This window comes from Falco rusticolus, chromosome 9 (genome assembly GCF_015220075.1).
Source record: "Falco rusticolus isolate bFalRus1 chromosome 9, bFalRus1.pri, whole genome shotgun sequence".
Classification (NCBI taxonomy): Eukaryota; Metazoa; Chordata; class Aves; order Falconiformes; family Falconidae; genus Falco; species Falco rusticolus.
In genome coordinates, this window is record NC_051195.1 from 22,810,094 (window position 1) to 22,834,066 (window position 23,973).

Genomic DNA, 23,973 nt, shown 5'->3' on the forward strand with positions numbered 1-23,973 from the left:
ATTTCAAATGAATAATTCATTCTCTCTGACTGTTTTTAAAGAGTGGCAAAATTATCTGATTGATGATTCTCTGAAGAATTAAAGAGATTGCATACAAATTCCTTACACATTGTTGGAGCTTATTAAACATTTACAACTGTTTAGCTGTAAGATACTACATGAATCCTAAATCCAGATCTGAAAGGCACATTTTCTTCTCCCTATGGCCCCCAGATCAACCACTCACAGAGGCCAGAAGAGACTTGGGGACTGCAGAGCCATTCCTGTTTACAGCACCCCATTGCAGCACTGGTGGGAGGCACCTCAGAAGTGATTTGCCACCAGCGCTGGGTCAAGGTGGTCATAGCTTTGTCCAGCCAGCTCCTGAAACCCCCAGGAGAAGATCTCTACCTTCCTGGGGACCTTTCTGTGTTGAAACCCTTTCAGCCAACAGGTTCTGAGACGGTCCTGCCCATTCAATGGTGTCTTCATTCTGTGCTTTGATGAAACCTTCCATTGATCTTTCACATGGATTGGAGGGGCACCACAAGCTTTTCTGGGGATGTATCTGTAGGTGATTCAGGCTTTGGCCATTGGCTCTGGGCAGCCCTTCATCCAGCCAGAGCCTGCTTACCTTGTGTCCTTCCTGATGCTAAAATGAAGCAGGCTGAGGTCTGCTCAGAGCTGCCTCACCCATGGCTTCAATTCGTAAGTTCAGTTCTTACTGATTTCCATCTACAATTCCTGAAATACAAACTTACTGCAATAAATTCCAACCCTGCTCTGGCTGGACATCAGTCACCTTTTGCCAGCAGCTGCAGGTTCTCCCTCACTAACAGGTCCCTCCCAAAACCCCCATCCTGCATATGGCCCCTAGTGTAACCCCAGTGCCCTCCCATGACACCCTCCTATTGAAACAACATCTGGCACATGTAAGCATCTTTATTTTTGATCTTTTTGATGTGTTCCAAAGTGATATTTAGAGGACAAATTGCCATCTGCTGCCCTTTGTTGTGTTAGGAGTGCTGGTCAGGAGCTTAACACAAGGACAAGAAGAGTGTACAGTCAGCCCCAAAGTCTTTCTCATCCAGCATCCTGCGTCTGGACCATGCCACAGATGCATGATGTCTTCAGTTCATACAATCAGAGCAAACATATGTAGTCATTACAGGGACCTGGCGGTCTTCAACCCAGCTGGGTCACTTGTAATTACCTGAGAGCTTTCAGAGGGCTTCTCTTCCAAAAACTTGCCCAGCACCCCCTTGAAATGACACAAACTTACAGGTGGTAGGCAGCACTGAGCCCACCTGGCACACTGGGTCAGTTCAAAAGAGACATTTGTGAAGAAGAGCAATGCAATCTAGCAGGAAAAAACCTGCTAATTGTTTCAATATTTCATTGTGTGAGTGACTGACCTTCCTTTCCTTATCCTCTGAGGTAGGACCCTACACAGCCACTCTCATCAGGCACCTGTGAACCAAGACCACTGATTTATGGAGAACTATGTGCAATTCACTTCAAATGACACTGTTGTCCCACCGCCACCCATAGTCCATGGTGTCTTTTAATTCAAAGCATGAATCCCCTAAACACCCTAAACCTGAATGATAAAATGAAATAATATTCAGAACTTTCAGAGGAGTATCTATATTATTTATCCCTTTACCATGGTAAGAGGTCAGCTTTGCACTTCAAGCACTATTGAGGAGTCTTCTCTTCTGATGCCTTGTGAATTCACCAGCTCTTTCAAGTTTTATGGACTGGGCTCAAATTTATGGACTGATTTATGGTCTGGATTAGCTCCCAATATGCACTGATTCTCTCAGAGGGAGCCTATTCGCAATCAATAAGCACTTGTTTAATGACTAAAGAAAAACGGTTACATCTTTTACTACAATAAGAATCAACTGCAACGAGATCTGGACAGGATGGGAACTGCCTAAATGAGAATACATTGGGCTGGTGAGACTGAACTGCAGGTAAAAGTCAAAACTTTGCAGGAAGTTGAGCTTTGCACGGCAAAGGACGACCAGCAGCGCTTGAGGGACAGCAATGATGTATAGAGTCACGTATGCCACAAAAAACCTCCCAGGCATGCATTGTGAACATCACAGATATTAAATCTACAGCTCAAAGGAAACAATCCCTTCAAGGAATGAGATCACCTACAGAGCTGTGATTTCAAATGCTGAAGATGTGCCTTCAAATGGAATAGAGACACTATGACTTTGAGACAGTTTTTTCCTGTAGTGCCCAAAGTACCGTATCCTGTAGATGCCTGGCTCTGTGCCAAGAGGGATGTGCCATTCAATAGACACGGTGCTCCGACCAAGAAATCCTTTGGTCCAGTAAAACCTAGCAGGCAAACCAAAAACTGCAGTCAGTAAGAAAATCCACTTTTCATTTGTTTTAATATCCCAAGAGTCACTAAGTAGAATGAGACGAAGGCACTCCAGTAAAGCGTATTTTAAGACCTTCTTTTAACCTTTCCTCATATATTTAAGTTATCAGAGCAGCAACAAAAAAAACCATTCCAAAACCTGGCAGGGCTGAAAAACATCTGGAAACGTGGAAAAACAAGTCAGTGGTCCTTTTTGCAGATAAAGAATATTTCTACCCTCATGTTCTTACATTCCCAACTCCATATCATAACCTCATACAACATGACCTCTGTGAGAAATATTCATCAGCCTAAGTCTTCCCTGTGCAGGAGGAATGCTGACCAAGAGGATGAGTATTTATTGAAGGTCACAAGCAAAATCTATCACAATCAAGCTCAGGGCTTCTGGCACCCATTTTCATAACAGACTCTCATTGCCTTTTGCAGACTCCTTGTGTAAAACCGCTTCTGCTCAACCTCAAAACTCTAAACACCTAGGGGTGAGGGATTTTTCAGCTGGCCACGGTGGAGAACTTCTTGGGCAGGTGAAGAAGATTAACCTGCTCTTCTTTTGCTACTGCCAGTGAGAGGCACTTCTGAATATCCCCCTAATTGTATCCATGCCAGACATGAGAGTTGTCGAGTCCTACTGAGGCAGCACCCCCATTTCAGGGCAGATCAGAAGCAGATGAACAAAATATGTTGATTCATCAGCAATGGTAATAAAAAGTTTTCCCATACCAGTCTTACTGAAAAGACTGAAACAAATATTTACAGACATGACCGGTGAAAAGCAGTGAATGGTGGGGGAAATTTGGTTTGGTACACAGGGGCCACAGGCTGTCACAGGGCCCATGTTTCCACCTGGTTGCTCTTGTCCAAGGTCTTAGCTGTGGATTGCACTGGCCTGTCTTGGGACAAAGACAATGTTGTCTTTGGAGATGACAGTGAGGTGACAGCACAAGGCTAAAGTGGTGGGGGATCTCCATCCTTGGGGACCACCTCGACTCACATGCACATGGCCCCAAGCAACCTGCTATAGCTGCAACATTGGTCCTGGTGGGAGCTGGGTTGAAACAGAGACCTGCAGCCTGAGCCTGGCTGTAACGCTGTGACCTAAAAATGCTGCTGTGATAGATCTGTCCCACCATCCAGCCTCCTCCCCATCCTGCCCTCCAGGCTCAGTGAACCAGGACCACCAAGTCTGGGACTCCAGAACTGGAACATAGCTCATATCCCTCCAGGGAAGAGGCTTCTCCCAGATGAGCTCATGGGGATTTAACCATGACTTATCTCTGTTGGCTGTTTGCTAAAGGCAGGGCCAGGCAAATTCCTGCCTGTAACTCAGCCCCTCCTCCTAAACAGTCCCAGGAAAGCAATTACTTCCCCCACGGCAAATGCAGGTGGGGCCAAACACTTCTCTACTGCAAACACCAAGACAGCACCCAGCAAAAGGGCAAGTCTGCACTGTTTGTCCCTCCTGCAACGGTGAGTGCAGGACAAAGCGCAGATAACATCTATCCCCTTCCCTGAAAGCTGCACCTCCTTTGAGTAAACCTTCATATATTTTGATTCCTAAAAATATGCATTTTACAAATTCAGTTATAAGCTATTTAACACTTTGCAACTCTAAGCTAACACATAATGTGTTCACTTGTGCTACTCTCCTATTGCAATGTCATCACATTAAATGGCATTAAATGCTAGCTTTTCCTGCACTAAACAGCATCTGACTTTGCTAATATCTAGTAAGAAAGTTTGATGCTTCTTGTCCCCATCGCATTAATTACTGACATGTAACACACTGACATTGTAAAAAGTGACTTGTTTTCATCTTAACAGAACCGTTTCCCATTTCTTGCGCTGTTTGGGACTTGCCTGGGGCACCAGGAAGGGAGGCATTACTGTCTGCCTTTGCCTTCTGGACACCCCTTTAGGCAGGAGGAGGCCAAACAGCTCCTCTCCCTTATCAGCAGAAGTATTTAAGCATCATCCAGAGATCTGAAGTCTGACCTTTCTCAATAAGGGAAATAGGATGCCTAGATTCCCATCTCTCCAGCATTATGGCAGCACATTCTTGAAGTTTTGCACTTTTATGTTTTTCATATTCTTGAGTGACATGTTATTAAACATTTTCAGTGTTCCTGGCCAAGATTTTGGGAAATCTGTTGGGTTTTTGGAAGAGGAGGGTAGAAGGCAGGGCTACATATATGGGTGATAAAATGCCATCATTTCCCATACTCAAGTAGGGAACTTGACAGGAAAAGGTGACATCACTGAGAGCAACAAGGTAAACAGAGGGTAAGTGCTAAGAAATGCAGAGCTATGAGTGCAGGCAGGTGACTGTTTTTACTTTATGAATCACAGCAAAGGTGACCCTACGAAAACCCTGCTCTGGTGAACCTCTCATATTTTCTGTTTGGTACCCTATTTATCAGCACAGTACGGCGGCTGGATGGATGTGGTCTATGAACAAGTTGGACCATGAACCTTGCTCTTCCTTCTACCTTTCCCAAACTTACAAGCCTTCATTGCAGAAGCTAGACCCAAGGGGAAGACCAAACGTTGTGGTCTTGACAAGTCAGCCACCTAAATATGGACCAATCTGTCCCCAGAGAGCATAATCTGCAGGGACAAGACCAACCTACATTTGGGAGCTTTGAAATAAAACCCTTCATGTTAAACTCTAATTACTCTATGGAATCTGTGGAACACTGAAACCTGGTCAGAGCACCCACCTGGTGTCCCAGGAGGCATCATTCTGTACTACGTGCCAGCTGTCTGAAGTATTAGTGTATCTCTCTACCGTCAGGAAGTTGTGTTTCGTCTGGAATAAAATAACAGAGTTAGCCAGATGCTGAAGGTACAGGCATCCCTACTAATCTGTCTCACTTTAAACTGGAGAATGGCCTCTGCTTCTGTGTCCTTTACTGGCAAAGGTGGTAATTACTGGGAAAAATGCTTTCTTTTCATTGCCAAAGCACAAATTTAAGCTAATAAATGATGCAAAGAACAAGTAAATAAATTGATCATTAAAAAGAGAATGGACAGGTGAGGTATTTGCTATCAATGCCTATGCAAGATGAGTGATGAGATGAATTAAGTACTTCTCTAATTTTCTTTGTTTTATTAAAATAATGCACCGGGCTGATAGGATGGAGACTAGAGACCATGCTTGCTACAACTGGATGGCACTGGATACTGGCTGAGAAAAAAATGCGTGGCCTAACACATGGCGTGGGTTCCATGTATCAGGGAGAGGCAGTAACTAAATATTCACTGATCCTGAACATCCCCAATTCCAGTGTCATTGCACCATATTTACCGCGTTCTCTGCACTGTTCCTGGGGTTTGCGCCTACAAAAGTTACTTCAGCAACTTCTGTCTGTGGGGAAAATTGAGATTCGTATTAAAGACCGAGCAGCATATTGCACACTAAGAACATTCTTTGAAGCTACCATACAAGTTTTCCAGTGGTTTCGTTGGATTTTTGTGGGGGGTTTTGTTTTCTTTTGGTTTAAATTCTTTATAATTTCACTTGTTGCAATAGCAATGGGCAATTTATACTGTGCACTGGTGTATTGTGCCTTGCCATTCCACTTGTCCTGCTTGCTGGGTGAATTCCACCATAGCATGTAAGATTTCTGTGTGAAAGATGGAGTGATATTTAAGTGGTGAGATATTTAAGAATGCCTCCCTGCCTTCTTCCTACCTTACTGCTGGAGACAGTAAAACTGAACACCTTATCTAAATTTTGAGCAATGAAAATAGAACCCTTTCTGACACTTTTATTTCATTTACATACCAGAGACATCAAAGGTGACCTGATTTCTGCTTGTAAAGAAATTGCTGTACAATATTTGCCTATTTAATCATCAAATGTTATTTTATATTCAAGCAGAAGGGGAAATCTTCATGTTGAACAAAGAGCTTTTATTTTCCCCTTCATTCACCCATTTTAATCCCATTCAGTGCAATTACATTGGCATGAAAATGCTCTGTCTCTGTCTTTTCAACCAAGCCCAATAAAAGCAACGAGACCTTTTTGGTCTGAGAGCACCACAATCATTTAGAAAACATAGATTTTTTTCAGATAAGGGATAAGAAGTTAAAGATTATTTCCTAAACAGGTTTTAGCAAATCCTTGAAACTCTCACCGCTCGATACTGTTGTATCACTTCTTGTAGCACATCCCCAAATGTCTTATTCACTGGCACGCGATCGACCATGAGAGGAGGCACCAAGGTCACATTACCTATATTGAAAAATGGGGGCTCTGGACCATGTGGCAAATCCTGAACTGTATTCTGGGAGAGGGAAGAGGTGCTCGTTATACATACGTATAGAAGACCAGTATCTGCCTGATGAATCATATCAATGCCTTGACTCTTTGTCTAAGTCCATTGCTTAGATAGATTTTTAAAAAGAAGGGCAATAAATTAAGCATAAAAACAAACAACAGGCAATTCATCTGTACTCTGTATGCAGGAGCAATCCCTGCAGGACACCTGCTGCCCTGTTGCTGAGGTCCTTCAAATCCACCTGCCAGAATATCCCATAACTTCAGGAGGCAGAGCCCTCCCACTGGTCCTGCACATTTACATTGCCCGGAGATACAAAGGTAATGAACATTGCCATGTACAGCAGAAATGCAGCAGATTTTTTTTTCCTCTGGGTAGAAAAGTAGCAACTTCAAGCTGTGCTGAAAGGTTGGAGGTACCTATTTTCTAAACTTTGAACAAAGAAAACCCAGAATTTCTCAAGTGGTATGAGACCCCCATTACAGGAATTATTTTCATATCACATGAGAATTTCTCAAAGGTGTTTCTTATAAGAAAAGAGAGGGTAGCAATCATGCAACCTCATTGAGGAACAAATATAACCATCACCATTTACAGGACTGAAATATCTGCATGTGGTATATAGAAAATTTTGAGTACCGTAGCAATAGCCTTTGCAAGTCCTCTGTACAGCTGAATATAAGCAGCAAGGGTGTGTGGTCCATAAATAGTCGATGCAGCCTCATATCGTTGAACCTAGCAAAGGACAAATTTGGAAAAGGAGGGTTTGAAGGACTCTTTTGAGCAGTTTATACAGCTCATCTTACTGTGCCAAGACAAGATTAACATAATACGTGCAGGGATTTGTTTACTCCCTTATTGCTAGGGAGAGAGACCAGCAACCTGCCTAAGTATTTCTGCTGGAATTTCAGGTTACTGTTCATTCTCCAATCCACCACAAACAGGGAGGACTGGTTGTCACTCTTCTAATTATCACAGCTCTTTTACTCTTTTAAAGGCTTATGGTATAGGTTGTCTCCTCTCCAACTTTTTGGGTTGGACAACCCCAGTTCTTCCAACTTTCCCTCCAAGTTTAGGGTTTCTAAAACCAGGGAGTCCATCCAGTGGTCCACATCTCAAAGCACAGCATCTACCAGGCCCTCTGGGGAACCTTAAAACAGGGTCCTGCAAGCCGTATTGTGGTCTTTCCCACAGCAACATGGCACTGCAATTCATGTTCACCTTACAACCCTGCAGTTCCAAATCTTTCTTCTGGCAATTTTGCCACCTTATGAAGGTAAATTCTAATTCATCCAAGTCATCAGGAGATTACTAAAACAGATCTGAATTCACAGCCTCTCCCTTCAGATAGATGTCTTCCCTACATCTGACAATTTCCACATTAAAGCATCCATATGTACTCTCTAGCTATGGTCAGGAAACCACATTGGCCCTTGGACCCTGTTGTCTAGACCAGAATAAACAAGGTCGTCTCCTTCTGCCACAGATTCTTCTGATCTTTGTGGCAAATAATAAGTACTCTAAACATACATAATTTCACATGAATTATCATCCCATATGGACAAAAACTGAATTCAATTAAACATGTTCAATCTACAGTTTTACCATTTACCTGGTATTCTTCATAGGTGGTAATGTAATGGGTGTAGACATTGCACAGACCTGCAATTACGACATCCATTCTTGGTCCACCATGAGAATCAAATTCCTAAGAAAGGAAATAAATCACTTATCTTCTAACAGCTGCTTAATGCACAATTATATTGTTGTTGTTGTAATTGTTATTGGTTTGGGTTTGGTTTTTGTTTGTTTGTTCATGGTTTTTCTTTATCACAAAGTCATGTTGGGAAGGGGGCCGGATGATCAGGAATGCAACCCTAAAAGTGCAATTTGCCTTTATTAATGTCTCATATTCACTTCCCAAAGAAAAAGAGGAGAAATTACCTCATATTCCAATAAATTCAGTAAATTTAGGGGGTTTTTTGAAGCTGATGTCTCTATACTCCTAGAAAAACTGGTGATATAACTATGTGAGACAGGCTCAGTGAGTTGTGGAGACAGCATTTGAGATTAAGATGGTCTGAAGCTGCAGGCAGGACATATCAATCAGGGAAACAAGAAAAATACATTTGCCATTTTTAACAATTGTTCTTGTATTGCAAAATCCCAGTGAGGATTAAGGAGCTAAAACCCTGCATCCCAGAGACAAAACTCCTGCTAGCATCAGTTATGCCTGGATCCCAGCTGAATTAGCTTTTGTTAGCTTAATAGATTGAAACTCGATCGGTTTGCTACTTTTGGGGAGGATATTAATTTACCCTGCATGTCAATAAGCACATGCAAAATGTGTCTGAAGCAACTGTGAGGAGGAAACATCTATGACACGAGACCCATTACCCAAGCTGGGGGGATACAAGGGAAAAAACAGAAGGATCAAGAAATATGAAGTTCCAGATATGCTGTGCTCTGGAGAAACCTCTTCCTCAGCAACTTACTCTTTTGACAGCTTCCCGTAGCCTGCGTCCAGACATGGTCCTAGGGGCATTAAGGGAACAACGTCAGTCTCCAGAAATGCAGAGGGCTAAAGCAGGAATCACTGGCTGGACATGCAGCACACCACCAGAAATACACACAGTACTTGCAGAGCTGTTCAGCATCCCTTAAGGCTTCTCTTCGATGAGCTCAACCAAAACACCTCAAAACTTTTCACATACATCATCACAGCCAGGGTGAGGCTGGAGGCACCCCAGGACAGGGTGGGGTAGAAGATAAGGTGCTAGAAATAAATCATTATCCTATTAAGATTTTCACCATGTATTATCAACAGTCGGTGCACTTCATCATTACAGTGTTTGTGACATGAAAAAAAATCAAAGTTAACAACTTCCTTTCATTTCATTGAAACTGCATTTTGTAATGAACAGTTAAAATTATTTAGGAAGCTTGTTTGCATACCATTCATTCCCATGGCTAGTTTATGAAACAGAGAAGAAAACGGGAAACCCCAGATAATCAGAGGAGACAGTACACGAGTAAGTACACGCAGTGGACATATATGTGCAGTGCCTGCACAGCTCTCATATACTTGGCACAATTTTGAGCTTACGCCCCCTTTCCACTTGCATGCAGAAGTATCACAGATAGTTTGAATGACACGCTGCCAGCTGCGTTACATAGAGCCAGACCAAAGAAATACATACGTGAATTCTCCAGGAACAGCAATGATTGCCAGTGATCCAATGGCAACAATCTGAACATCCACAATGTCTGGGTGCCATGGGTGAGGCCGAGTCATCTGAGGTGAAAAAAAGTAGATATGACTATCGTAGGATAGCAGCAAAAAAAAGACAGCTGAAGTGTTTTCCTTCCTACAGTCATAAATTAGGCAAATAAATTTACTTTGTAGGCATTCTACCTCCACATGTACAGCAAGTTGTCTGACTCTAACAGACAGATAAGGCACATGTAAATACTATGGGTAAGGCAAAAAAAGAGTGTTGCCAGAGGGGCAGCTTAAACCAAAGTGTGTAAATAAGGTCAGGGCAGCACCTAGAAATTCCTCACCTGCTTGGGAAAAGGATAGTGTTAGGATCAATAAGGGTGATCATCCAACCAGGAAAGCAAAAGTGAATGAGTGAAATCAGAGAGCCTGGTGGTGGTGGGAAATGAGTTACCTCTTCCTTAGCTGAGCAAATGCACAGTCTGTTGTGAAGCAGAATTTCACCCAGAGGGACCCTCAGCCTAGCCCTGAATTCAAACTGCTCCCTAGCAGGGACCACACCATACTCAGACTCCGCACCATTTGGCAGCAGCGAGAACAAACGCCACAGCAGCATTTTGTCCTAAATAGCTAGATAAAAATGAAGAAGCCTGTTAAAAGGAAATTAAGAACAACAAGAATTCAAGGGTGGCATGGCTCCAGGGAATGAAATGCTTCAGCAAGCCAAAAAGATTTTTGAAAAGCAATTTACTGAGGGCAAAACATGAATGACAATACCTTGTGAAGCACATCAGAAGCAAGAGGCCTGCCAAAGCATCCATAAAAGGATACTCAAAATGTGTTAAAGTCATAAGAACAAAGTGTCATTTACTCTTAGTAGTACCACCCTGGACTGAGGAGGTGGGGTGGGAGGAGGCTCCGTGCTGGGACCTCTTTTTATGGGAGATGACGTGAGGAGCTGATTGAACACAAAGCAACACAAGGAAAGTTCTTCAAGAGGCTGATGAAAGGAATAACAATGAATCGCCTCATCCAGATGGCATCATCTAAGTGCTCTAAAGGATCTTGGACACAATCCCACTCCACTACAGTGCATTTGCTTTAATGCCAAGGAAACAGCAGGTGGAAAATGGGCCATCAAATTTTTTTAAAGTTTTAAGTACAATTTTGGCAAAGTTCAGCAAGAACTATCACCAAGTCCTGCCTAGAACAGAGCAGCCCCAAGCATGGAGATGGGCTGGGACCCACAGGGCAACAGCTCTGCAGAGGCCAACCCTAAGAAATAGCCCTTCCTTGTGTAAGTGGGGCATCCCTGGGATGGAGACTCAAGCAATGGGGCATCTCATTCCTTGCTGAATACCCTGCCTCTTCTGGACAGGGCCCTGAGCAATGTGCAGTAGCTGCAGTGTTGGTCCTGCTGGGATTGGGGTTGTGCTGGAGAATCCCTCCCCAGGGTACCTCCAGCCAGAGCCTGGTACGATTCTACCCATGGATGAGTAAGTCTGGCATCGATGTTATAGCTCTCAGAACTATCAGACACTTGCATAAACATGACAGAAAATCAGAGAAGTCAACAGAACATTTCCAGAGGAAGTCAAAGCCTGGTAGAAACCTTTGAAGATGACACCGAGAGGGTGGGTAAGTTGATACAGTCCCCAGAGTTTCCACAAGGCACCGTGACAAGCTACTTAATTTTGCATGGACCAGTCTGTCACATGACAAAAAAGAAAGGTCTTCTCACGGATTAAAGAGGAAGCCAATGGTAGGATGGAAGAAAAATCCACCCAGATATGAGCACCGGCAGACGAAGTCCTGAAACCAGAGACTGCTGGGGGGCAACGCTGAGCTCCACATGCTGTTGGCTTTCCCTGACCTTGCGTATTTTTCCTGTGCATCCTGCTCAGGACTGTTCCACAGACAGAGAATTAGGCCAGGGTGGATCTTCAGTTGGGCTTTTTGACCCTAATGAGAGCAGCAGGTCTGGTCCCTCCTCCTGGGATGTATGGAAAAGATGCTCTGCAAGAGGAAAACTTCCATCTCTCTCATTCTGATGCAAACTAATGGCAACACTCATTCTTGCTTTCTATATTCATGTCTTCAAAGCCCATGCAGCTTGCTCTCCCTCCTTGTTCTTCCCCATATGGGCTGGCACAGACATCATCTGTAGCACCCTACCAAAACCTAGCCCAGATCAGCAACCTCTGTGCTTCCCAGGCCACGCACTGGTGTATCCTTACCTCTCCGGTGCTGAAGAGGATCGGCTTGGGTTTGTGGCAGGCTTTCGTTTCATTGGATGGCTCCCCCAGCAGCTGGTCCCGGATTTCATCCCAAAATGGATTCCCTTCTACTGAGCCTTGAGAGGGAAAGATCTTTTAGATGCTGTTCCTTCAGCTGCTCCAGCAGCTAGTGGACCGAAAACTCACTTATTACCCGCTCCCTGCTTGAGTGGGGTAGGATAATTTCTCAGTGGATTCTGACTATGTCCCTTTTCTGGGGTGGTTTGAAAAGCCAAGCTTTAGCCCAGCTGAGCTTCATCTTGGCAGCCTTCAGGTTAATGAGAACAAATTAAAAAGATTGCCCCAAAGCCAGCTTTTTCTTCTCCCCACTGCCCACCCAGCGCTCTCCTTCCTTCAGAGCATGATTGTATCCTTCTCCAGAAGCTTTCCAATGAATGCAGACAAACTTGCAAGCGGGCTGTGGCTGTAAGATCACACCTTCCTTAAAAATATCCCTTTCAAGACTGTGGTTCAACCAGCTGTTGATGTTCTTAAATGACCCTGGTGGTTTGAATTTATTTGGGAGATGCCCCATGTCCTCCCCATTTGTACGAAGCTGTACTGACATCTGCTCCCTAAATTACCTTGTGTGAAGTTGAAAGCCCCCACTCCATCAATAGTCCCCGCAGCAAAGCTGTGTCCTAAGGCTGGTTTACATGTTTTAACCTGAATCAGAAGGGAGAAAAGAATGAAAAAGAAATATTTTAAAACCGGTTCCCCTCAGCATGCCATGTCCTGCTGTGAGAATACAACATTTCTTCCTTCCTTATGCCTGTGTCCTGGGAGCGACTGCTCTTACCATGTGTGTAGCATTGAGCTCCACCGAGACATCACTCATGTTCACCCACTGGTGGGCTGAGCTGAGGGGTCCTGTGACCTCTTGGGAAGCTTTTTCATACAGATCCTAGGGGACACAAAAGGTGGAAATTCTTGAGGAAGAAGAAATCAGGAACGTAACTTTTCTGAGATTCAACTATATGAATTATTTCTTCATTCTGTTGACCCTTTCCAGTGGCCTCTTCCAGGCGTTAAAGCAAGAGTGTATTTCCCAAACTCCTTTGTTTCTATCACCTGGCCCCCACATCCTGCATGCCCCAAGTCCTGCAGGCTCCCCCTGGCTCAAGTAACACGGGGAGGATGCTCTGTGGTCAGTTTTGTGCACGCCTTTTTTTTACAGCTGAAATGGGCACCTATTCCATGAAGATGGCAACTTCTTCTTCCTAGTTACAACCTTCTGGCATTTCTCACATCTTAGGCCAACCTGGAGAAATATTTTCTATGAGAAAGGTTCACTTCATTGCATTCATTGGTTCAAAACACATGGACATTACCATGCATTTACTATACAGCTGATGGATAAGCCGTTCAGCTCTTCAGTGAATGATTTTCTGGCACACATGCCTCAACTCGGTTCGTAGAAAGTGTTGCCAGAAGTTACACAGATTTAGTAACAATCCTGTAACTGCAGGAAAGAATAGAGGGGACAGCCTTCGAAGGCCAAGAGTCTGCAGTGGTAAAATTGACAGCGATGTTTTCCCTTGCCATTTGATACACATGCCGGGCCACGCCGACTGGGACAACCTTTCACTTGCAAGTCACGATCAGCCTCGAGTGACTTGAGGGCAAGCATCTGAAATGGCAATTAAAGGGAAACCGCCACCATCAAGCCTTCTGCTCCTACTCCTCTGCTGGGCCCCTTCCAGCTCCTACGAGGTGCTGTCCCTCTTACTGACCACTCTCACATTACACGAACCCGCAGAAGGGGAACCAGTAAATTCAGGTGACTTTTGAGCCCAAGGACACAGGCAACATAAGGGAACCCAGTCGGGTGGAAGACACTGTAAATGCAAAGTCAAGCAGGGCAAGATAAGTATCTTTCGTGGATGTTTAAGCTGGCACATTTTAACTCACATTTGGGTTAGTTTGGCAGAGTGGTGCCAAAGCTGGCCAACAAGTGGTATGTGGTGGTGTCTCTGAGCTCTTCTGGGAGTCTTCAACACCAGCGGTTTTTCCCATTATGACACCTCTGAGATGCATGCTTGGGAGGGAGGGGAAGATCATAAGGGGCAATATCCACATTATATACCAATAAGGAATATTGATATTAAAAGCCCAAACCAACATTTCAAATTGTGACACCTACAATGACGTACCTAAATAAAAGTGCATGCCTTCTGAAAAATCGGGGAACTTTTCCTTAAGTGTATAGATACGGACTTTTGAGTAATTTAAATCTACATTCACAAAAAGTAGTGCAAGAAAGTTCCTTAAACAAACATGCACTCCTGTAATAACAGCATTCATGCACAGTTGTAAAACAAAGTATCACTTACCCTTGCTTTCAAGTAGATATTCTGTCCTATAATTCTCGTACTGTCAAACATGTCTTTACCGGGACCCATGGCCATGCACATCGTTGCCTGTTAAGAAATTTGTTTAAATGCTACTGATCACTTAATATGGAGAATGTGTGGCACTGCAAAGTGGATGAGTTCCCAAGCTGTTGTCATACTGTGAGAACTAATTGCTTCTTGCCAGCCATCTCAAATTTGGGCACCAGGTTACTGCACTAACCTTTGCAGCAAGGTAGATGCAAGTTTGAGCTGAATGACTGGAAAGTGTGTATGAGGACAAGACACAGTAAGTGCCTGAAAGAGCTCTCCAGAATATCCAAAAAGAGGTGATTTTTGTTTAATGTCCTCTTCATGCACAATGGTCCAGCACATGGCTCTGTATTTGCTGCTCCACCCCGAGTTTTCTCCTCCTCGGCAGTTAATGTAGATCAGGTACGAGTTACTTACCCCCCCCACGGGACAGGTGCTCTGTGGGTTGTTGCACGACTCCCCTGTGTTTACGCAGAACGGGCCTTTAGTGTTGGGCGACACATCTCCCAAGTTGGAGGATGCGAAGGCAGCCACAAAAGAGCCCTGCCAAAACCAGGTGCGGTCAGATGGATTTTAGTGCCTTGCAGTGATTGCAAACATCACCTGCAGCTTTCCCTGCGGTCACAGCTGGCTTTACAGCTAGCTGATACACGTGTGATGCTGGTAAACATTTCTGAAATGACCGAGATGACCAGAACGGGGATTTAGGAGTGTCCCAGGGCTTAGGGACAGGAAGAGCAAGGGAGAATGGGGTGCACATGTTTCAACTGCCATTTCAGGGGGACCTCCACACTGCATACCTGCTTTGGTATCCAGACAGCATTTCTTCATCTACCTCTTCCATCTCAGCAGCAGTTCTTCCCCCCACATCCCCAGTTCCTCATGTTACTGATCTGATGTTAGTGGGTCATGGTAGTACCTTGCACAGGATTTTTTTCCTGCCACGCTTTCACCATGACTGATTTACAGGGTTAGAGCTATTGGGTTTGACTGCAGGAGTTAACATCAAGCAGTACTTGACTGGTTACACACTCAACGTCAGCTGAATTCAGCTCGCACAGACACTCTCATTTTTTTCCCCTCTTTTAGAGCTGGGATGCGTCAACACCGGATATTTTGATCAGTGAGCCATTTTCTTGTAAGACTGCTAGACACAACGTGCCCAGCAAAACATACAGCTAAATACTGAATCCTGCAAACACTTTGTACCCTTGCATGCATGTCACCTTGCACCAGCTTGCACCCATAGCTATGCACTAGAGCAGGAATTAGGCAGACTTCCTTTAGTTTCCATCTTTGGTATGAACTACAGGTGTTCCTCTGCCCAGAGTATTAAATAGGAATTGGGCAACTGCTTCAAGGTACATGCTGGAGATACACACAGGACACCCTCTTAATCAACTCATGACTCAAAGCATCTGTGAGATGGGTTCATGACCATATTTACATTTCTGGGGAAATAATGGTTTTTAAAGGAGCTGTGTTTGCCCTCTGTGGATGGCAAAACTTCTGGATAAATGAACTGGCTCTCTCACAAGCAGAACAGGCAGAGCTGGCTGGAAGCCATAAGAAGGAACTGGAGCTGACCACAGACTTCATGTCACACCACAGATGCACTATATTGATCCCTTTGGATTGAGTATCCCACACATGCCTTTCTAGGCATTTCCAATAGTTGAATCAAAATATATTTGATTGATTCCTAAAGTCTAAATAAATACCACTTATTACTAGTTTGGAAAGTCAAGAATACACCTTGCAATTTCTCTTCTTTAGAGGAAGAAAGTAAATAAATCAAAATGTTCATCTTTTTCCTCTTTCTGTGTTTACTCTATTGTCCTATTTCACTGTTTGAAAAAACCTGCTTTGGCCCATAGAAAGCACCAGTCATCCCCTCCCTGTTGCAACACTTTCCTCCCATCATTTTCAGTAATTTGAAACCACTCCCACCTCTCCGGGAAGCATCCCCTTGTTCTTCTCCTGTTCAAACAAGTAAGAAGCATAGCCCACGTTGTCGCTGTTCACAAGATGGTTTGTGTTGTTCATGCTGACCGGGTGCACGGCAAACCAGCTGAAGAGGAGTCAGAAGACATAGGAAATGCATCATTCATTCTACATATTGGCAACTGATTTGTTCAATCTACGTATTTGCAATTGACTTATGGGAATTTTCTTTGGGAGAATATAAATGGAGACTGTTGGTACCTAGGGATGTATTAACAAGGGCAGAGTTATTCCCACCTTCTCCCTTCCTGACCAGGAGGGCTTGTGGCTGTGACGGTCCAGGTCTTGAGGCCATAAGAATTTGGCACCATAATTATCAGGGCCACCGAGAGCTTTTTCTGAGTCCAAAGAATTATATTTTGGAGGGATTTTTATTTTCTTGCTTCAAAGAAACAAGGAGGAGTCAATAATGTCAAAAAGGGAACACTTTCATTCTTACAAAAAGGAAAATCCTTCTCTTCCTCTTAACAGAGTCAGACTCTCGCTTGGACTTCTAAATGAGGAAAACACAAGTATGGCTTTGTTACTGCACGTCACTTCATTTCCCTGGCCTTGAGTTCTGAACTTCACGTGGCTGAACCCTGCCCCACAGATCAGTTGATGGGACGGGCATCATAAATGCTGCCTGTAGGAATGGCACACTTCCCACAGAACAGGGGGTGTTAAAGGAAATAACCAAGAGAAGAGGAACTCAAAGGGTCCTAGGGATGCTGGAGCTGGGATCTGTTTTGGGGGCATGGAGAGAGCCCCAGAGGGGACTCTTCTGTGCCCCTACAATGGAAGACCAGCTATGGCCATCTTTCCCAGATGCCTTTGGGCCATGGCAGGAGATGTGCCCAGCTGTAGGTGGGCCAGGTACTACTACATCTCCCAGAGCAGATGAGGGGCACTGACCTGGCTTATGCACTCATGGACTCTCACTGGCTCTTCCCTCAGAGCCCCTCTGGTGACTAGCTGGGAGCAGCGCCTGGTGGGCCAGGAGCAGCGTTGGGAAGGACAGCTTGTGCAGAAAGAGAACTGCTACGGAACTGTGGTTTATGAGGATTTCGAGAAAAACATGTTACTTCAGTGGTCAGTACCTGATAAGGCCTATGTCCTGTCCACCCTCGTCTACCATCTTCAGCAACACCATTTCTTTATCTGTGTCAGATGAATACCTGGATGAAAACAAAGCCGGGAAATGCTATTAGTGCCAGAGCTGTAGTCACGCTCTGCATTTCTCAGACACACTAAATCTCCACTAGGTTGAGCAAGGAAATGAAGAGGTTGTTACAGATATTACCAGAGCACAGTGAGACCTTAAAGAAGTATCTGGAAGTGGCTGTGAAGGTAAGGGAAGAGTTATGGTTGTTGCTGACCTCAGGCGCTACTTCTCCAGGGGATGGTGAGAAGAGCTCTCTGCAAGCACAAATTCATGCACCAACGATGGCACTTCAATGTCACCTGACTCAAATGCCAACTTCTACTAAAGACTTTCTTTTTTTCTTTTTCTTTTCTTTTTTTTTTTTGAGGTTTTGTTTTGTTTTGTTTTACACAAAGTATAAGGTCACATCCTTGACAATGCCTCGCATGCTTGGAGTGGGCAACCACAGCTTTGAAGCCTACTCTTGCAACTAGTTTTTGGGGATGCACACATCCAATCACCCAGGATGGCAACAGTGTCATTCTGCCATCGTCTTAGCTCCTGGGTTTCAACCATCCCATGAATGACTAGAAACACCAGCTGCAAGAAGGCTAGGCCATGGTCCCAACTGAAGGATCCTCTTCAGGGCTCTGTTTCTCTCCTGCTCAAGGAGCTTTTACCTCCTTCGTTCGGATGCTGGATTCTTAAGATAGGAGAAAGGGCTTCGGTTGATCTGGCTGTTTTCTACAGTGCCTCTGTTTACAAAAAGCTTTCCTCTCTTCATGTTCTGATGCGCTATATCAATGCTCTGAAAAGCAGGAGGACAGGGAATATCAGTCCATGCATGTAAGGTGTACGTGAGATTATCTAGAAAAACTCTTTTCCTCCCTGCCTGTCCCCAGCCCTTCTTGGGAATTTGGGGGCTTTTTTCTTAAGTGGTCTAAAATCATAGAAAATTATGATAATACTTTGAAACCACCCACATCTGCCTCTTTCTAAAGAATGACTTCAAGGCTACTTTTTTTTTAATCTGATTTCACTGGTAAGCATAAACCCACCTCCAAGTGTGTTTATAGACTGTGACATTTGGAGGTGCTACCACGAACATCACAGCAATATCTCCATTAGTTACAAATGTCCTGCGTTTATGGGCTTTCATGTCAACAGGCTGTATGCCACTGACCTTTACGATGCCATTCACGATCGCGTTGAGGGATGGTCTGATTAGCCCTTTGCTAGTGATCCTGAAGAGTGTGTACTGGAAGTAGCCACCAGGACCCGAGTGTGTGTGGGTGCCACTGAGGATGACGTTGTCCTGTCGGTACAGCTCGCCGTACTTACTCTTCAGTTCCTTCAGCACCTAAGAGGAGGTGGCCCTAAAAGCCCTTTTTCACACCCAAAGGCTATGGAGGCTTGTATCAGCCCTCACCAAAACCCCAGCCATTCATCTTTCTCCTCAGTCTTCTCTTTCTGCCTTATACCCCCATAATGGTGTCACGACAGATTATAGCTGTTGACTTGGCAACAGCCTTAAAATAGTAAAATCTGATAAGTGCAGACCTCTACGGCCAACTTGCAGTGAAGCCCAGATCACCCAAGGACTCCCCAGCTCTCTGGCATCTCCCTCTCTCCTCTGTGGTGCTGGAGACCCAGCACTGCACAGTCACCATGATAATGTATTCAGGACCTGCAAGTATTTGTGATAGTTTTTCCTCTAAGAAAAACATTGTCAAAGTCCAGCCTCATTTGCTGAGGAATCAAAAGTTCTTCTTCAGGACAGAAACAATGTCTCTCCAAGATTGTGCTGTAAGGAAATCTCAAAGCAAACAGCCAATGTTCTGGGATGCTCAGTATTATTTAGTCATGACCACAACCTTAATGCTAATACCAGCAACAACCCAGATTGTGCCAACCATCCAATTCCAGCCATGTACCTCCAGCCTCAGTCTCTGAGACACCATTCCTATGTCAGCGCTAACAAACACGACTCGCCTGGAGTCATCAAGGTCCGCCACGATGAAGGCTCGGCTGTAGAGGCGCGAGAGTAGCCCGCCACCCACCTGGTCTGGGTTGGCATATCCCATCTGGAAGAGAAGAGCTCCATCAAGCCCACACGGCCAAAATATTGAGTGATGTATTCATTTGCATGTATTTTTCTAAGTAGATTTGCCAGAGGGTCAGAGGACTCATTCAATGTATGAACACTCAGCTGCAACTATCTTGCCCTGTGATTGTAAGAATCACAGAATGGTTTGGGTTTGAAGGGACCTTAAAGATGAACTAGTTCCAGCCCCCTGCCATGGGCAGGGACACCTTCTACTAGGTCAGGTTGCTCAAAGCCTCAAAGAAATTTCACCTATTTGAAGACAACAACCATTTGGCAAGGCAGAGCCTCTAAACCAGAAGTCCTGCAAAAAATACTCAGATAAGATGAAAATCAGTATTTTGTCAACCCCGTGTTCAGTCCCCTCAACTTGCCAGAGGAATTTCTGCCACAGGTCCCGTGCAGTCAGCTCGACCTACACCCAGTAAGTATTGGTTCGCTGCTGGTGGTTCACTGGATTCTGTAATAAGAATAAATAGTAGATTAGTGGAGACATGAGCAAGCAGAATCGGGGACGGAGGATGCAACCCAGCCTTTTTAAAAAGATTGCAGGCCTGAAACCTGCTCAAGATCCCCAGAGGACTCAGCAGACCTATGGACAAGGGGATCCAGCTGGTACTGTCTGCTTGGGTTTCTGATGGGCTGTCAGTGTGGCCAAAGTGTGCTGGGGCTGTCAAGGCATTTGGGGAGGTAAAGGGTGAACCAGGCATGAAGAACTGCAGAGGAAGCTCACAAGATGGGATCACCAGACTGTGTAAAACGTGTCATGATTCACAGCAAGGGGAAGCAGCCTAGCTTTGCCAGTTAAGCTCTCCAAGCCCATCACTACTGTGCAGGAAACAGAGCTGAGGGTGTAAGAGCTGTTTTCACACAAAAACTTCAGCTCAGCAGCAGTGAGAAGAAGGGGATGGCATGTCAGATCTACTGGAAAGGCACTAGAGAAGGAAGAGGGCACATCCATATATCACCCTGGTGCCTCCAACATGTCCTGTGTCCAGTGCTGGTGCCCTGGTCTCAAAAAAATCACAGCAGAGCCAGCCGAAGCTCAGAGAGGGGAAAAGCAGCTCTGGGCATGACGTCCAGGCAAGCAGTGAGGAAAAGGACTCCTGAAGGAGATCATGTCTCCTCCCAGCCACCACGAAGGTGCAGAATTCCCTGTACAGAATGTACAAAGTGCTTGGGCAAACTCATGGAAGAAAAGCTACCGCATGCTATTAAGTTTTTTAAAACTGAAAGAAGAGATGAAGAAAAATGATTTTAAAAATGAAAGAAGAGAAATGGCAGACAGAGGGAATGGAGATTGTCTGGATCCCTGCAGCCAGCCTCACCTCCCACCCCAAGGCTGTGCGTCCGAGCCCTGAGAGATGCTCATGCTGGCTTTGGCCACCGTGCTCCTGCCGCAGAGGCCAGTAACAGCCCCGTGCCATGGCTGGGTGGGACGACCATATACAGAGAAGATTATGAAAGCTCATCAGTGGCCCAGTGACCTTCTACCTGTATCCCTTTAATTTAAATTACTGCACTGGACAGACACTCAAGCAAGATGTGATGGCAGGACTGAAATAGCTCAACTTGCCGTTGCTCTCTTTGGTGAGAAAGTGGAGGGTGAGGAGCACCACAGTCACAACGATCATCAACGTCAGGCAAACGATGAGGATCACCTCCAGGCGGGAGAAGGAGCACTTGGACCTCTTCCCACACATGGTGGGGGCACTGTGAAAGCAGAAAGGAGCCTGTGGGGAAGGCAAACGGGACAGCCCCAGTGTCAGGCACATCCCACCCAGAGCAGCACATCATACCCCCAAAGAGCTGGTGATGGTTTGTGGCCCCTGTCCCAGTGTCAGAGCAGGCAGTGGCAGCAATAAGGATGGGAAGTGAAGATTTATTTTTCAATTTGCTTAAAAGCAGAAAAAATACATCTCCTGTGAGCAGCAATCACTCCCCATCATGAGGCTGATAGGACAGGGTGAATGGCTGAACATACCGATCCTACATTTCCCAGGACACTTTGCTTGCTTTTTTGACAAAGTCTTTTAAATAAACCCCACAATCTTCCACCAGATCCTATGTTCACTGAGTGGCTAAGAGAAATGCTGCAGCCTGGAACCTTGCAGCTTTTCTGCTGCTCATGCTTCAAAGCACGTCAGAAAACAATATCATCATCATAATGAAGGTCAATTTCGGAAACTCAGTGAGAGGAAAGTGCACCCCATTGCATGTCCAAGTGCTGATCTCTCCTGACTAGAAAAAATGGTTGTGACAGTTTTCCAAGATAAGACTCTGTATAGATGCTGGCTTTCTTCATCATTTGCGGAGCTCTTTGCGTTCGCTTTTTAAATACTGTTCTTCCTCTTTGGACAGAGGTTTATTTTGGATTAAAGATTAACAAGAAAAATTATTCAAAATACAGCTATGGGAAAATATTCTATTTCCACTTCCGATACAACCTCTGATGACCTCTGATTCATCCTGCTCTGGCACCTGAGATTCACATCAAGGGCTTCAGTCTTGCCCAGTGGGAACTGGCACCTGTAGCAAAAGGCCTTTTACCCTTCCTGTAAGCATCTGCATAAGGCAGAAATAAGCCTTTAAAATAGATTTGGACATTTCCATGTGTCCTTAGATGTGTTAGTAAATAAAACCTACTGCAGATCCCATTTCTCTGCCGGTGACCAAACCACATATCTACCCCAAAGGACTGGTTCCTTGTTCAGAGCAGTGGGCGGTCTCCATCCTCGGGGATGGCCCTGACCCGCCTGGACACGGCCCCAGGCAGCCTGCTGCAGCTGCAGTGTTGGCCCTGCTGCGGCCCAGCTGTCGCAGGGGTGGAGATGGGGTAGGATGGACATGTGATTTAGAAAAGGAAGAGTGAGAAAAAGCCTCTAATTTTCCTGGAGGTAACAGCTGTCTTATGGTGGGTCTGGCATGGAGCTTGGTAAAGCTCATGCCTGCAGGATATGCCCGGGAGGTGATATTCCTGGAAACAATGAACCTGCAGAAAATAATTGCTGACATGAACGTGGTCTTGGAAAGGTTGTAACAAGAAACATTGTTAGCAGAGAGCCAAGTCGTCATCCAGATTTGCTATAGGTGACCTTACTTACTAGCTTCTTTTGCTATGGCAAGCTACAGCAGTCATGATCATTGCTGAATTTCACCCAGCAAATTTTCTAGTGACAACAAATCTAATATTACAGGCTTCCTTCCTCCCCGTTCTTTCTCCAAGTGCGGCAGTGGCAGCCAGCTGCACAGCACCGCAACCTGTCCCGATAACCAGTATCACATCACCAGCCACGAACACATCTGCACAATACACAATTACACTTTTCTTTTTCCAACTGATTAAACTGCAAAAGTAATGCTAAAAGAAGCAAACATCAGTCCTATGAAATCCCAGTGAAATCTCATGCAAACTTACCTAAGATCCCTCGCGTGTCCCTATGTCTAGAGGAATGTCTCCCAGTTTGAGACCTGTTTCAAGCTGAAAAGTTCAGCTTGAAAGTTATTGCTTTTATAGCCCTGTGAGTCAAGCACGCGCAAGATAAGAAGCAATCAATCTATAAAACCAGCAATGGCTGCTGCTTCCCATCTGGCTATGACTCCTAATCCTCATGGAAGAACAGTCCCCAGGGTTTCCAAACTCTACTAGAAGAAGAATTTGAACACAGGATTATATTTTAAGTGTATTTTCATTTGTTAAAAATGTTATTGATTGAAAACCAGCTTTTTGCATCTGTTTTCCTTTTTGAGTCCCAGATGTGAGGAGGGGAAAGCAATTATGAGGCCTCTTAGATAATGTTGTTTATTTAATAAAGAATGGCCAAAGTCCTTTTTTACGTGGACGCAGAAGGATCCTGATGGCATGAGATAATGTTTCTGCATGGAGCTGTCAGCAAACAGCTGCTCAGGTGTTGGCAGGGACATACCGGAGAGTGATCCAAGCAGCACCATGTAGATTTTCTTCCCCACCTTTCCTGGTCAAAATGCTCACGTGTCTACTCCAAGCAGCAACAGGTAGCTCCACTGGGTGAAAGGTTGAAGTCAAGGACGTGATGGCCATGCTTGAGTACAGCCCCATGCCCGGCCTGCCACACAGACTGACCCAGAAGCACCAAGCAGTAGCACAAGATCTCTTGAGCTCTTCAGTTGGTTGCCCAACACCTGGGATGTGCAGTGATTTCCTTCTGGAACACCTTCTGCCT

At 44.9% G+C, this 23,973-nt stretch overlaps 1 protein-coding gene across 2 annotated transcripts; it reads right to left on the minus strand.

The window, feature by feature from the left end:
- Positions 1-1,657: 1,657 nt before the first annotated feature.
- Positions 1,658-21,474, minus strand: LOC119153690 (putative neutral ceramidase C). 2 transcript variants are annotated; one of them, XM_037400440.1, is made up of 20 exons: positions 21,322-21,474; positions 20,146-20,205; positions 19,602-19,751; positions 18,851-19,027; positions 18,348-18,475; positions 17,624-17,701; positions 16,491-16,611; positions 14,958-15,083; positions 14,490-14,576; positions 12,956-13,060; positions 12,741-12,822; positions 12,118-12,233; positions 9,861-9,955; positions 9,156-9,195; positions 8,273-8,368; positions 7,300-7,395; positions 6,517-6,666; positions 5,685-5,744; positions 5,098-5,186; positions 1,658-2,334 (listed from the first exon to the last, which is right to left on the minus strand). In XM_037400440.1, exons 1-20 carry the CDS (start codon positions 21,472-21,474, stop codon positions 2,145-2,147), a joined length of 2,199 nt encoding a protein of 732 aa, XP_037256337.1. In that variant the 3' UTR covers positions 1,658-2,144. The 2 variants fall into 2 exon arrangements, with proteins under 2 accessions (XP_037256337.1, XP_037256336.1); XM_037400439.1 differs by having other exon boundaries at positions 20,146-20,231; positions 21,306-21,474.
- Positions 21,475-23,973: the final 2,499 nt, after the last annotated feature.

Excerpts from the sequence above, each read along its gene's own strand:
- LOC119153690 (XM_037400439.1), bottom strand. The coding sequence starts at position 21,474 with ATGTGTGGGAAGAGGTCCAAGTGCTCCTTCTCCCGCCTGGAGGTGATC. Across the intron at positions 18,476-18,850 it reads TCGTGAATGGCATCGTAAAG|AGCATTGATATAGCGCATCA; the intron begins GTCAGTGGCATA and ends CCTGCTTTTCAG. Across the intron at positions 2,335-5,097 it reads GATGCCTCCTGGGACACCAG|GTTTTACTGGACCAAAGGAT; the intron begins GTGGGTGCTCTG and ends TTTGCCTGCTAG.